Source organism: Panulirus ornatus, chromosome 2 (assembly GCF_036320965.1).
Source record: "Panulirus ornatus isolate Po-2019 chromosome 2, ASM3632096v1, whole genome shotgun sequence".
Classification (NCBI taxonomy): Eukaryota; Metazoa; Arthropoda; class Malacostraca; order Decapoda; family Palinuridae; genus Panulirus; species Panulirus ornatus.
The window spans coordinates 71,036,642-71,051,010 of record NC_092225.1 but is presented as its reverse complement, the minus strand read 5'-3'; the positions used below and the strand labels follow the sequence as shown (position 1 = coordinate 71,051,010).

At 39.9% G+C, this 14,369-nt stretch overlaps 1 protein-coding gene across 10 annotated transcripts in view; it reads left to right on the top strand.

The window, feature by feature from the left end:
• The window catches only part of sif (still life), a 1,536,257-nt gene that overhangs the window by 1,057,818 nt on the left and 464,070 nt on the right, over window positions 1–14,369 (top strand). For all 10 annotated transcript variants that reach the window (XM_071677265.1, XM_071677235.1, XM_071677256.1 and 7 more), the window contains 5 exons: window positions 6,096–6,239; window positions 7,996–8,178; window positions 9,288–9,436; window positions 9,857–9,965; window positions 10,292–10,462. In XM_071677265.1, coding sequence (XP_071533366.1) covers window positions 6,096–6,239; window positions 7,996–8,178; window positions 9,288–9,436; window positions 9,857–9,965; window positions 10,292–10,462 — 756 coding nt within the window. The remainder of the gene's footprint in view (window positions 1–6,095; window positions 6,240–7,995; window positions 8,179–9,287; window positions 9,437–9,856; window positions 9,966–10,291; window positions 10,463–14,369) is intronic.

Here is a 14,369-nt window from a genome sequence, read left to right as displayed (position 1 = left end):
TAGAAAATGGGATCGTGGAATGGAAATCGCAATTGTGTGTTGGAAAACATGATCCCAGGATGGAAAATGGCGATCCTGGTTGGATGACGCGATCTTGGTGTGGAAGCTGCGCAATTCCAGCAACAAAGCCGGTCTGCCTGATCACACACAGCCGCACGATTTTCAGGGATTTCTGTTTCTCATGTAAACGATGTATTCCATCGTGTAGAGGCATAGATAAGGTTGAGGTAGAATCCAGATAGAAGTAAGGTGAAGGGAGTATATTTGTAATTGTGGGAGTTGTATTTGTAGTAGTGGTGGTCTTGATAGATAGATGTAGTGTAGTAATATTGAATTGCATTAGTTGTTATTCAAAAAATATTGTATTGATAATAATTACACTAATAATAGTAATAATAATAATGATTATTGTTATCATTATTATTATTATTATTATTATTATTATTATTATTATTACCGTTAGGATAGAAAATTCTTGAAGTGTGGGGATGGTAGGTAGAACCATCACGTCTTCCCTGGCATAGTAGTATTGACTAGTGTTTCCGTCCTGTTTGTAAGGATGATTGTGTACAGCAAACGCTCTTATTGCCTGTGTGCATTTTTAACACAGCTGATCTTTGTAAAGTGATATTATCTGTTCTAATGTGATACTTAACTGAACTTGACCGTATCTTATCCAGGCTACCGAAACCTAACTTAAACAGACCAAATGTGCATGATTATGATTTGGGAAAAGTGAATCCAGCCCCACCTTAGTGCTGCTAATGTGGTCAAGTTATGCGGGAAAGCAAGTTAAGATTTGAATAATGCAGACTACAAGGCTTACAAACACTGGGTAATGCACATCAGTGTTAAGACGTTCTAACATCTTAGCAATAAACACAAGTGCGGTAGCTCCTCCAGTATGGAAATGATAAGAAAAGGAAGAATTCTATGAAATACATCGCATCAAAAATGTTAAAGAGTAACTCATGCAAAATAGAATTGATAGGATAATGAAGAACAGGGCTTCCTGGAAAGCCATGAAGACATTTTATGCATCTAGTAAAAAAAAAAAAAAATGTGGATGCTAGGCTTAAATGTTTAGTGTTCCCCTATTTTCCTAACTTAGCCAATGTAAAACAGGTATTAAAGAAAAATAGTGCTTTTAGTGTTGCTGCTGCGGTGATTCCTGCCCAAGAGCATAATGATGACTGGCGGCTCCGCCTCAGGTCTCTGGTGTTAAAAGTCACTTCAATGAGAATCAACTCATTACACAAGTCCTGAGAATCTGTTCTTATCTGTGGAGTGTGAATAGACAACGCCCTTGTCTCTTGTGGGTATATGAGCCATTGACCTAGCGAAGGACCTGGCGGAAGCAGAGAATTAAGCTGGGACGTTACCGGCACATACAGACTGTCAGCTTATTGGGTGACACTAGCGACCCCTCGTTACCCGTACGGGAAATGAGCCCGACACGTTAAACGCATCTTGTTGTGCCACCGCAAGGTATGATGACTTGCCAGGACTGTGGAGTCATTAAAGTCCCCATTGAAGATACCATCACTTACCTAAGGATGACATTACCGGTTCTCAGTCTTACCTTTACCACTCCCGATAAAAACTTTCATTGACTCCATAGAGCTTTGTGCTTCCAATAATGTTTTCGAGGATGGCGAAGGTAATTTATTTAGACAGAAATTTGGTCGTCGTGGGAAATCCCCTAAGTCCATTCTCAGTAACTTATGCATGGAATGCTTTGAGATGAGGTTCCAGCTTCAGCCAGTAATCATCCAAAAATCTGGCTTAGTTACGTTGATAATTTATGGTCCTCATGGCCATCTTCTCAAGATTATGATGTTTTATGAATTAGATTACATTCACTCCACCATCAAATACAAGATTGAATGGGAAAAAAGATGGTAAACTGCCGTTTTTTGATGTGTTGATATCAACGGAATCTGATTACTTTTAAGATCTACAGGAAACTTACCAACGCCGAGAGCTATATTCATTATTTTTCAGTACATGATCCTTCTGTAAATGTCTGTAATTATATTTGCGTTTTTAAGAGCACTGCGGATTGTAATCTCAAGTCTGGTAGATGAATGTAGTCATATAAGATGTACCTTCTGGCAGTTATGTTATCCTATGTTGTTTGTTAACAAGGCTTTCTGGAAGCCAGAAAGACATTTTAAGCGTATAGTAACAAAAATGTGGAAAAGGATGATAGGCCTAAATGTTTAGTGTTGCCCTATTTTCCTAACTTAGCTAATGTAAGACAGGTGTTAAAAATAGCGCTTTTAATGTTGCCCTCCATTACAATAACACGATTAGTAAGACCTTAATTAAAAGTAGGCCAAATTGATAGAAGATTGAGTGTTTGCGCTGTCAAATGTAAGGCATGGAAAGATGTATACATTGGCTAAACCGGTAAAACAGCAAGTGAGAGATGCTGTGCGCAGAGGTCCCCACAGAAATGCGATCGCTAATCATTGGCAGGAAAACGACCATAACATCCCAGTAGCATTGTACCGGTCATTTGCTTATGCTTCCCGCTTTCCGTCATTGAATGTCGTAATTGCTTTTACTAAAAACTTCAACTTGTCCCCAACTAACTTTAAAGCACGTCCATTATCAACCAAATCATTATGAAAGAAATATCATGACATGATAACATAAAAGTAGTTGAACACATCTCGTCCACCCCCTAACCACGGTCTGCTGTTTGGACCGTTCTGGGCCCTGGACAGGCCAGGCCCGCTAGTGTATACTTCGGCATGGCAGTTATAGACGGTCGAGTCTGTGTTGGGATTTAAAAACTACGAATATTTTGCGCCAGATGAAGTGGATTGTCTCCCTGAAACATGTAGCGCAGTATGTATGAAAAATACATATAAAGTAGAATTGTCCGAACTCCTAATTGTGATTTACATTTCATATATATATATATATATATATATATATATATATATATATATATATATATATATATATATATATAGTAGTTGGTAGGCAGGTACTTACTATTATAGGTATTACCGGTACTACCGGCCTAGGAATTCGGAGGGTAAGTGACGGCTGCTTGGTGAGTCAGCACTCCGGTGTCTCCCAAGTGGGACTCCTTTGACATAGGTAGCTGTCTTTTCTGTCTGCCGTAACTACTTGTGAAATACTGGCATTCTGTCCAAAACACACACACACTCCTTGTCACACATTACACTTTACAACACTTCACCTGCACAACTCTGGAATTTCCTGTGGTAAGCGCTTTGTGCTAAGCCCTGCCTTTTGGCGAAATGGCAGGAGCATTAGATGATAGGAGTAAGTTAGAATGTTAGGGAAATGTTAGCATTAGGTAAAAGCAAGTTGGAGCATTAGGCCAGAATATTAGGTAGACACATCAGGTAGAAGTAATTGGTAGGAACAAAAGATAGGAGCCTCTTACACTGTGATAGTTTCCTATTAGGATGAGGCTCTGAAAGCTGAGAAGCGGCACAGGAGTTCAGCAGTTATGGAGACTTTTGTTGTGGCTACCCCCATGAGGGACTTAAAAAGGGAATGGGTATCAGAGATATAGATAAGTATATCTCCATTACTTGTGTTAACGAGGTAGTACTAGGAACACGCACACACACACACACAAGTCCGTATTCATTCACATACATTCCTTAGCTGTTTTGTGTAATGCATCGAAACCATTGCTCCCTATCTACAACCAGACCCCGCAGACCTTCCATAGTTTACCCTGAATGCTTCCTATACCACGCATCAGTCCATTCACAGCACGTTGATTCCTTTATACCAAATTGTTCCAATTTACTTTGTCCCATGCACACCTTTCACCCATCTGCATACTCAGACCTTGATCACTTGAAAATATTTTTTCACTTCATCCTTTCATTTCTGATTTGCTCTCCCCACATTCTCCTTGTTCCCTCCACTTCTGACACAAATACCCTTTTTTCAACCTTTCCTCACTCATTCTTGCCATTTGTTCAAACCATTGCAACACACCTTCAGCTCTCTCGACCACAATGTTACCACTATTACCCTTTTATTACTTAATCAAACTGCCTCGCGCCACATATTTGTCCTCACATATTTCATCTCCAACACACCCACCCTCCTTTGTGTAGTCTTGTCTACAACTCACGCCTCTCATTTGTAATGTTGTTTGGTTACTCTACCTTTGAACATACTTATTTTTGCCCTCCCATATAACAGTCTCTTTCCACACATTCTTCTGTGTTTCAAGAACCTTTACCCTTTCACCTACTTTGACTCTCTTTCATGTCCATGGTTCCATCCACTACCATGTCCACTCCCAGGTATCTAAAACACTTCACTTCCTCCAGTTTTTCTCTTTTCAAACTTGACACCCCAGCTAACCTGTCCCGCAAGTCTGCTAAAGCTAAAAACCTTGCTTTTATTCACATTTACTTTCAACTTCCTCATTTCAAACACTCTTCCATATTCAGTCACCAACTAATGTATTTTCACACTCAAATCTGCTGCCAACAACTGACTTACTTTCTAGGCCCTCTGATCCCCAACAGAATGCATACTCACCTACTCACCCCTTTTTCCAAGACTCTTGCATTTACCTTGCTCACCATCCCATCCATAAAAAAAATCTAACAACCATGGTGATATCACACCCTGGCCACAGAGCAACCTTCATGTGGAACCATTCACTCTCCTCTCTTCCTACTCATACATGTGCCCTACATCATTGATAAAAAAGAATTTCACTGCTCCTGGGAGCTTTCCTACCACACCATATATTCTTAAAACCTTCACCAAGGCATCTCTGTCAACCCTGTCTTATGCTTTCTCCATATTCATAAATGCCACATACAAATCCATCCATTTCTGTAAGTATTTCTCAGAAACATTCTTTGTAGCAAACTTTTAATCAAAACATCCTCTACCACTTCTGAAACCACATTGTTCCTCCCCAGTCTGATACTCTGTACATGCCTTCACACTCTCAATCACTACCCTTCCATACAATTTATCAGGTACACTCAACAAACTTATACCTGTGTACTTTAGACACTCACCTTTATCCCCATTGCCTTTATACAGTGGCATTATGCATGTATTCTGCCAATCCACATCCATTTCGATGTATATCAACTGACTTATATTTCTCTCCTGTGTCTCCCCTGATGATGATTATTACACGAAAGTGCACTTGGGAACTTATTGTGTTTCATTTTCTCCGTGGACTTGTAGGAATACCACATAGGTATACCACATCGTTCCAATTTACTCTATTCCTTGCACGCCTTTCACCCTTCAGCATGTTCAGGCCTCGATCACTCAGAATCTTTTTCACTCCATCTTTCCACCTCCAATTTGGTCTCCCACTTTTCCTCTTTCCCTCTACCTCTGACACACATATCTTCTTTGTCAATCTTTTCTCACTAATTCTTTACATGTGACCAAACCATTTCAAAACACCGTCTTCTGCTCTCTCAACCACACTCATTTTATTACCGCACATCTCTCTTACCCTTTCAATACTTACTCGATCAAACCTCCTCACACCACATATTGTCCTCAAACATTTCATTTCCAGCACATCCACCCTCCTCCACACAACTCTATCTATAGCCCACGCCTCACAACCATATAACATTGTTGGAACCACTATTCCTTCAGACATACCCATTTTTGCTTTCCAAGATAACGTTCTCGACTTCCACACATTTTTCAACACTCCCAGAACTTTCACCCCCTCCCCCACCCTATGATTCACTTCCGCTCCCATGGTTCCATCCACTGCCAAATCCACTCCCAGATATCTAAAACACTTCACTTCCTCCAGTTTTTCTCCATTCAAACTTACCTCCCAATTAACTTGTCCCTCAACCCTACTGTACCTAATAACCTTGCTCTTATTCACATTTACTCTCGGCTTTCTTCTTTCACACACTTTACCAAACTCAGTCACCAGCTTCTGCAGTTTCTCACCCAAATCAGCCACCAGCACTGTATCATCAGCGAACAACAACTGACTCACTTCCCAAGCTTTTTAGTCTACCTCTTTAGATCTACATAGTTTAGTCCTATATTATAGCAAACCTCATGCTCTTTGTACCTCACAGGCCCCGTGTCAGGTAGAGCTGGAGAACTGGGTCAACAGCATCCATAGCGCATGTGCAGCTGCCTTTGCCCGCCACCGAGGAAAGACGGGCACACTCCACCTACTGCAAGAAGAGATATTCAGAATTGACCGTGCCATAGAGTCTGTAAGTCTCTCTCCATCTGTGTTGTGATGTGCATGGGGACTCTCCATGCTATGACTGTGTTTATGTGTGTTTGAATGTATGTGAATGTAACCTAGTTGAGAAACAGGGTGAGATAGGTAGTACGTGGGAGGAGAGAAGCGTAGATATTCTAGCTGTGAGTGGAAATGTCTCAAGGTTAAATTCAGGGATAAGCATAAAGGGAAGGACTTTGGAATGGATGGCACTGCTGTTAAAGGATGATTTGTGGATTGTGTTAGAATGTAAGAAAATGAGCCGCAGACTGATGTGGGTAAAAAATGAAAATGGATTGCAAGAGGTGGGTGAGTAGTATTGCCTGTGCACCTACAAATGAGAAGAATAAGGAAGAGGGGGAAGTGTTTTGGGAGGCACTGAGTGTGTGTTAATAAGCTGTTATCTTTGTAATATATAAAGTCATTCTTACTACCCTTCCCTTTGTACAAAGATACTATTACTTCTCTTGTATGAGTGTCTAACACCATCTCACTTTTCCATGAACATTTAATTGGACATTCAATCTGCCATTGTCACATTACCTCCACCCCTTAACAGATTTGCTGTTTCCCATCCCCAACAGAGGCTTTTCCCATTTTTAACTTGGGGCTTTTCTTTTCTTACGTGTAACCAGGTGACAATTGCTTTTATCTCATCCAAGAATGAATTTTTCTGTATTTGCATTTTCCATTTCCATGCTTGTTATCATTGCCTCACTCCCATCCTTTGAAGCCATTGGCTTTTCAAATTACTGTACTTCATCCATTGAATTTATACCTCATCTGTACAATTTAAATGGCATCATCCTTCATTTCTCATTCTTTCATTTCTACCACTTTTTCCCTGTCTTTTTCCGTGTACATCCTTCCAATAGTTTTTTGTTTTTTTACAGACTTTTCACTCGCTTTCAAGTTCTTCTCCTGCTAGTATGACACGTAAAATTTTCTTGTTAAATATTTTCAGCTTCATACTCGGTATCTCCTTTCCCATCTCTTATTCACATGAATATCATTAAGGATCTGTTCTGCATTTATTGATTCCACATATGCATATCATCTCAAGCCATCATTCACTTTTTCAGCTACCTAGTTTTCCATTCCAGACTTCTTTAGTATATCTTCATTTTCAGTGTTTCACTCAACATCCAAATCTCAAAAGCCATTTCTCATTTTGCATTGTCCCTATCAATCTGTTAATGATATTCAAGTTATATCCTCATACATCATAGGAAGCTGGCCTATGCCTATAAGCAAACCCTTCCTCATACTTGCAAACTCCTCTTACCCTCGTGACCTTACCTCTCTGATATCATTACTCTCATCCTTACCCCTTCATTAGGAACAGTTCAGTTATTTGTCATTCTAAATTCCCTTTAGCTTTTCTCAGTTCAGTCAAATGTCACTGTTTGAATCTGTTTTTCAAACTCCATTTTCTTTGCTCTTGTTATTCATCTACAGTGTCCTCTCCATCTTAACTAAAAGGATTGCCTCACAATGTTGTATAGTTTTGCTGTTTTACCCATTAACAGTTCCACATACATCATTCCCACATTATAAAGCCCTTCAGTACTTTTCAGTTTTATTCCTTTATACTAAGCCAGGATTTCCATAACACACTCTGATGATAAACAGCAAGTACTTTGATCACTGTGTTACAGCTTTTGAAAAATTTAAGACTAATGACAAAATCTTAGATACATACATTCTCCAAACAAATGCACAGTTAATCTTCCTTATTGAAATAGGACTCAAAACTGAAGCACATGGCAGAGCTCCAGCTGTCAGTTGTGTCGGATGCTGAGAGCAAGCAGCAAATTATGGGTCAGATTATGCAATGGGAAGAGAACCTCGAGCGACTACATTGTGAACAGTTCCGCCTCCGTTGTTACATGGCTTCATTACAGACTGGGGAACTACCCAATCCCAAGGTACAAATTACCCTATAGAACTACAGTACATGTACTTCTGTTTTGCTGTCCTGTGAGATATAACTGATATGCTTCTAAACGAAAGCATATGTCCAGGAAAGTTCCAATCAAAGTACAAATTACCCTATAGAACTACAGTACATGTACTTCTGTTTTGCTGTCCTGTGAGATATAACTGATATGCTTCTAAACGAAAACATATGTTCAGGAGAGTTCCAATCAAAGTTATGCAACTAGATCACCTCTGTACAGATAATAGAAAAATCCAGTTTATGAAAATTAATGACTTGGTCTTTGTTAAACAGTGGATAAGGTTAAAGTCATAATGATTATTTCATGAATTTTCAGAGTTCATTTGAAGGAAATTATTTCAAGTTTTTCATGTAGACTTGTAGAGTAGTACTTTCCAGGTATGGGTAAGAGTAATTGTCATAGTTTGTTGTAGGATTACTTGTTTTCTTATCATAAGCTCCAGTGTAATAATGTATCGTTGAACTAATCATGAGTTGGTATGTCACAATTTGTACTCTTCATAAGATCTCATTATAGAACTGTCAATGCATTAATTAACCACCATTCTGTGAATGTTAGAACTTCAACAAAAGGCACTGATTTGATTCTTTACCCATAATGCTTTGAATGCCAGAACTTAGTAATAAGCAATTGATGTGAGTCTTCATGCATCATTCTGCTCTAGATTCGGGAGCTTTAATGTGTGGCATTTTTATATCTATTCATGCACCATTCTCCTAAGAATCCAGGAACTTTAAAAAAGAACATGCAGTAGGAACTTTAAAAAAAAAACAGCAGGTGATTTGCATCAGAAATCTTTATTCACAAAAACCACAAAGAAAATTGTATTGTGTAAAGAATGTTGTATTGACAGGAAACAAAATTTTATATTTTGATATTGGATAGTGAATGTATCATGTTCATTTTTTCCCCCATACAGCATTATAGGTTTGACTTTTGTTTGAATGAGCCACAGGAATGATAATAACAGTTCAATGTAACATTTTCTGTTTTCCATTGAGTATTGCTCTCTTGTACTGAAATGGGTATACAGTATGGAATCACATTGTAACCCATATTCTCATCTCTTCCATCAGGGCCTACTGACCCATGTGTCACGCACCACTAAGACAGTTCTCAACCGTCTTGGGGTATTCACTGTCAGCAGCTTCCATGCCTATATTTGTGCCAGAAGTCCATCCCTGCTCAATAATCTCCTTGCAGGTAGAGGAGCAACCAAGCGTAGGTAAGTTATATTTTTCAAGTTATGTTGTGTAAGAGTATCCTGGAGATTTTGTGTAGCAAAAGAGGAAAGTTCATGGAAAATGTAGAATTATGAATTTACAGGGGTTAAGTGTTTAGTGCTTTGGTGATTGGATAGTTTGATTGAAATGGCTTTATATGACTGGTAAGTTAGAATAAGAAAAGATGGAGGGACAGAATCTGAGAGTATACGATAGTACTGTCAGTATAGAGGTATGCAGTGACCATGGCTTTTGGAGTTGTTCTTTAATCACTACTGCATTGTAGTAAAAGGCTGTAGGATTTACATACTGGATAGGTATATAATATTCAGATTTGTGTCCCTTAATTGAAGTAAGTTTATCATTGCTTGAAAAGTATGTATGAAGTCCTCTCACTCCTTCCACTTATCTGCATTTTTCAGGGCACCAATGCTATCACGCAGCAATAGTGTCTCATCTCGACGATCTTTACAAATGCAACAGCAACTTGAAGGTGAAAAGCAGTACAAGGTTAACCTCCCAGACAATCAGGTAAGCTTGAATAGATTTCAGAGATAAGTTATGAACTTTTACTATATCTTTTTTCTTAGTTTGAACAACTGTAATCATCATTTTAGGAATTTTTCCCATTTGAACTTTATGAATAGTAATATACTTTTTTGAAAGTTTAGATTGATTATTATTTAACCTGACACTGTGGATGATACTTTAATTAGTATTGCTCATTATGATTGTAAGGTAAATCCTTACTTTTCCTAAATACCATTGAAAGTATTGGGATTTTTTTTTAAAACATACAGCCTGATTAAGCATTCTGGATTGTCATAGGAATTCTCTAACTTTAATCTCATCCTCAGACGGTGAGCATCAGTATAAAGGACTCAATGAGTGTTGAGGAATTCCTGGTTGCAGCATGTGGACGGAAAAACCTCAACCCAATGGAACACTTTGTTCGAGTCAAAAAGAGGAGGGAATTAGAGGAAACAAACTATTTTGTTCCTCATCGTACTGACCTTATAGAGAACTATGTAAGTACTTTGTGCATTTCAGGAACAACAGAAAATTTTAATATCTCTTGCTTTAAACAAATTACTCTTTTTCTGTTGACATTAGTTAGAGTCATATTAACCATGAACTTCGTGGTATGCCTTTATTATTAGAACATAAGTTGTTAGAAGCAGTGAAAAGTTTTTATCGAGGATGTAAGTCATGTGTACGTGTAGGAAGAGAGGAAAGTGATTGGTTCTCAGTGAATGTAGGTTTGCGGCAGGGGTGTGTGATGTCTCCATGGTTGTTTAATTTGTTTATGGATGGGGTTGTTAGGGAGGTGAATGCAAGAGTTTTGGAAAGAGGGGCAAGTATGCAGTCTGTTGTTGATGAGAGAGCTTGGGAAGTGAGTCAGTTGTTGTTCGCTGATGATACAGCGCTGATGGCTGATTCATGTAAGAAACTGCAGAAGCTGGTGACTGAGTTTGGTAAAGTGTGTGAAAGAAGAAAGTTAAGAGTAAATGTGAATAAGAGCAAGGTTATTAGGTACAGTAGGGTTGAAGGTCAAGTCAATTGGGAGGTAAGTTTGAATGGAGAAAAGCTGGAGGAAGTGAAGTGTTTTAGATATCTGGGAGTGGATCTGGCAGCGGATGGAACCATGGAAGCGGAAGTGAATCACAGGGTGGGGGAGGGGGCGAAAATTCGGGGAGCCTTGAAGAATGTTTGGAAGTCGAGAACATTATCTCGGAAAGCAAAAATGGGTATGTTTGAAGGAATAGTGGTTCCAACAATGTTGTATGGTTGCGAGGCGTGGGCTATGGATAGAGTGGTGCGCAGGAGGATGGATGTGCTGGAAATGAGATGTTTGAGGACAATATGTGGTGTGAGGTGGTTTGATCGAGTAAGTAATGTAAGGGTGAGAGAGGTGTGTGGAAATAAAAAGAGTGTGGTTGAGAGAGCAGAAGAGGGTGTTTTGAAATGGTTTGGTCACATGGAGAGAATGAGTGGGGAAAGATTGACCAAGAGGATATATGTGTCAGAGGTGGAGGGAGCAAGGAGAAGTGGGAGACCAAATTGGAGGTGGAAAGATGGAGTGAAAAAGATTTTGTGTGATCGGGGCCTGAACATGCAGGAGGGTGAAAGGAGGGCAAGGAGTGAATTGGAACGATGTGGTATACCGGGGACGATGTGCTGTCAGTGGATTGAACCAGGGCATGTGAAGCGTCTGGGGTAAACCATGGAAAGTTTTGTGGGACCTGGATGTGGAAAGGGAGCTGTGGTTTTGGTACATTATTACATACAGCTAGAGACTGAGTGTGAACGAATGGGGCCTTTGGTGTTTTTCCTAGCACTACCTCGCACACACGAGGGGGGAGGTGGTTGTTATTCCATGTGTGGCGAGGTGGCGATGGGAACAAATGAAGGCAGACGGTATGAATTATGTACATGTGTATATATGTATATGTCTGTGTGTGTATATATGTGTGTACATTGAGATGGAGAGGTATGTATATTGTGCGTTTGTGGACATGTATGTATATACATGTGTCTGTGGGCGGGTTGGGCCATTCTTTCGTCTGTTTCCTTGTGCTTCCTCGCTAACGCGGGAGACAGCGACAGAGCAAAATTAAAAAAAAAAAAAAATGATAGTGGATGCCCCCCAAAAAAAAACTTTACAAGAGTAACCATCATACACATTGCAACTTGCCTACATATATGTATCCAGATAGGAGTGCCATTCCATTTCATGCAACAAAATATCCTCTTTACTGTGGTCCTATATCCAACCTCATCCCTGGTGGTAGACAGTTTGTGATTCCTTGATTGTCCTTAGGGATTGGGGAAAAAGAATACTTCCCATGTATTCCCTGCGGGTGGTAGAAGGTGACTAAAAGGGCAGGAGTGGAGGGCTGGAAAACTTCCCCTCCTTGTATTTCAGTTTCTAAAAGGGGAAACAGAATAATGGGTCAAGCGAGGAGTGCTCATCCTCCTCGGAGGCTCAGATTAGGATGTCTCAATGTGTGTGGATGTAACCAAGATGAGAAGAAAGGAGAGATAGATAGTATGTTTGAGGAAACAAACTTGGATGTTCTGACTCTGAGTGAAACAAAGCATAAGGGTAGAGGGGAAGAATAGTTTGGAAAAGTCTTGTGAGTAAAGTCAGGGTTTGGTGAGAGGACAATTAGCACTTCTGAAGCAGGAGTGTGTGATAGAGTCTAAAAAGATAGATTCTAGATTGATGTGGGTAATGCTGAGAGTGGATGGAGAGAGATGGGTGGTTATTGGAGGCAAGTGTTCTGGGAGCAGCTGAGTGAGTGTGTCAGCAGCTTTTTTGCACAAGACTGGGTATTAACGATGTGGCAGTTGAGGATATGATTGGTGTGCATGTGGAATTCAGTGTTATGAATGGAAACGGTGAAGAACTTGTGGATTTGTGTGCTGAAAAAAGACTGGTGATTGGGCATACCTGGTTTAAAAAGAGAGATATACATAAATATACATATGTGAGTAAAAGAGATGGTCAAAGGGCATTATTGGATTATGGGTTAATTGATAGGCATGTGAAAGAGACTTTTGGATGTTAATGTGCTGAGAGGGGCACCCACAGGGATGACTGATCACTATCTTGTGGAGGCGAAGGTGAAGATTTGTAGAGGTATTCAAAAAAGAAGAGAGAATGTTAGGGAGAAGAGAGTGGTGAAAGTAAGTGAGCTTGGAAAGGAGACTTGTGTGAGGAAGTACCAGGAGAGAGAGTGTAGAATGGCAAAAGTTGAGAGCAAATGATGTGAGGGGAGTGTGAGGAATGGGATGTATTTAGGGAAGCAGTGATGGCTTAAGCAAGAGATGCATGTGGCATGAGAAAGCTGGGAGGTGGGCAGATTGGAAAAGGCAGTGAATTGTGGGATAAAGAAGTAAAGTTGCTAGTGAAAGAGAAAAGAGAGGCATTTGGACAATACTTACAAGGAAGTAGTGCAAATGATTGGGAGATTTATAAACAAAAGTGGCTGGAGGTCAAGAGGAAGGTGCAAGGATTGAAAAAGAGGGCAAAGTTGGGGTGAGAGAGTATCAATAAACCTTGGGGAGAATAAAAAGGTGTTTTGGAAGGTTAATAACATGCATGAGACAAGAGAACAAATGGGAATATCGGTGAAGGGGACAAGGAAGAAGTAATAACAGGTAGTGATGAATTGAGGAGATGGAGTGAGTATTTTGAAGGTTTGTTGAGTGTGTTTGATGATAGAGTGGCTGGTGTAGGGTGTTTTGGTCGGGTTGGTGTGCGAAGTGAGCGGGTCAGGGAGAATGGTATAGTTAAGAGAGAATAGGTACTGAAGACTTTGCGGAAGATAAAATCTGGCATGGCAGCGGGTTTGGATGGTATTGCAGTAGAGTTTATTAAGAAAGGGGGTGACTTTGTTGTTGATTGGTTGGTAAGGATATTCACTGTATGTATGGATCATGGTGAAGTGCCTGAGGATTGGCAGAATGCATGCATAGTGCCATTGTACAAAGGCAAAGGGAATAATGGTGAGTGTTCAAACTACAGAGGCATAAGTTTGTTGAGTATACCTGGAAAATTGTATGGGAGGGTATCAGACTGAGGAGGAGCAGTGTGGTTTCAGAAGTGGTAGAGGATGCATGGATCAGGTGTTTGTATTGAAGAATGTGTGTGAAATATACTTAGAAAAACAGATGGATTTGTATGTAGCTTTATTGATGTGGAGAAGGCATATGATAAGGTTGATGATGATGCTTTGTGGAAGATATTAAGAGTATGTGGTGTGGGAGATAAATTGCTAGAAGCAGTGAAAAGTTTTTACCAAGGATGTAAGGCATGTGTACAATTAGGAAGAGAGGAAAATGATTGGTTCCCAGTGAATGTTGGATTGCGGCAGGGGTGTGTGATGTCTCCATGGTTGTTTAATTTGTTTATGGATGTGGTTCTTAGGG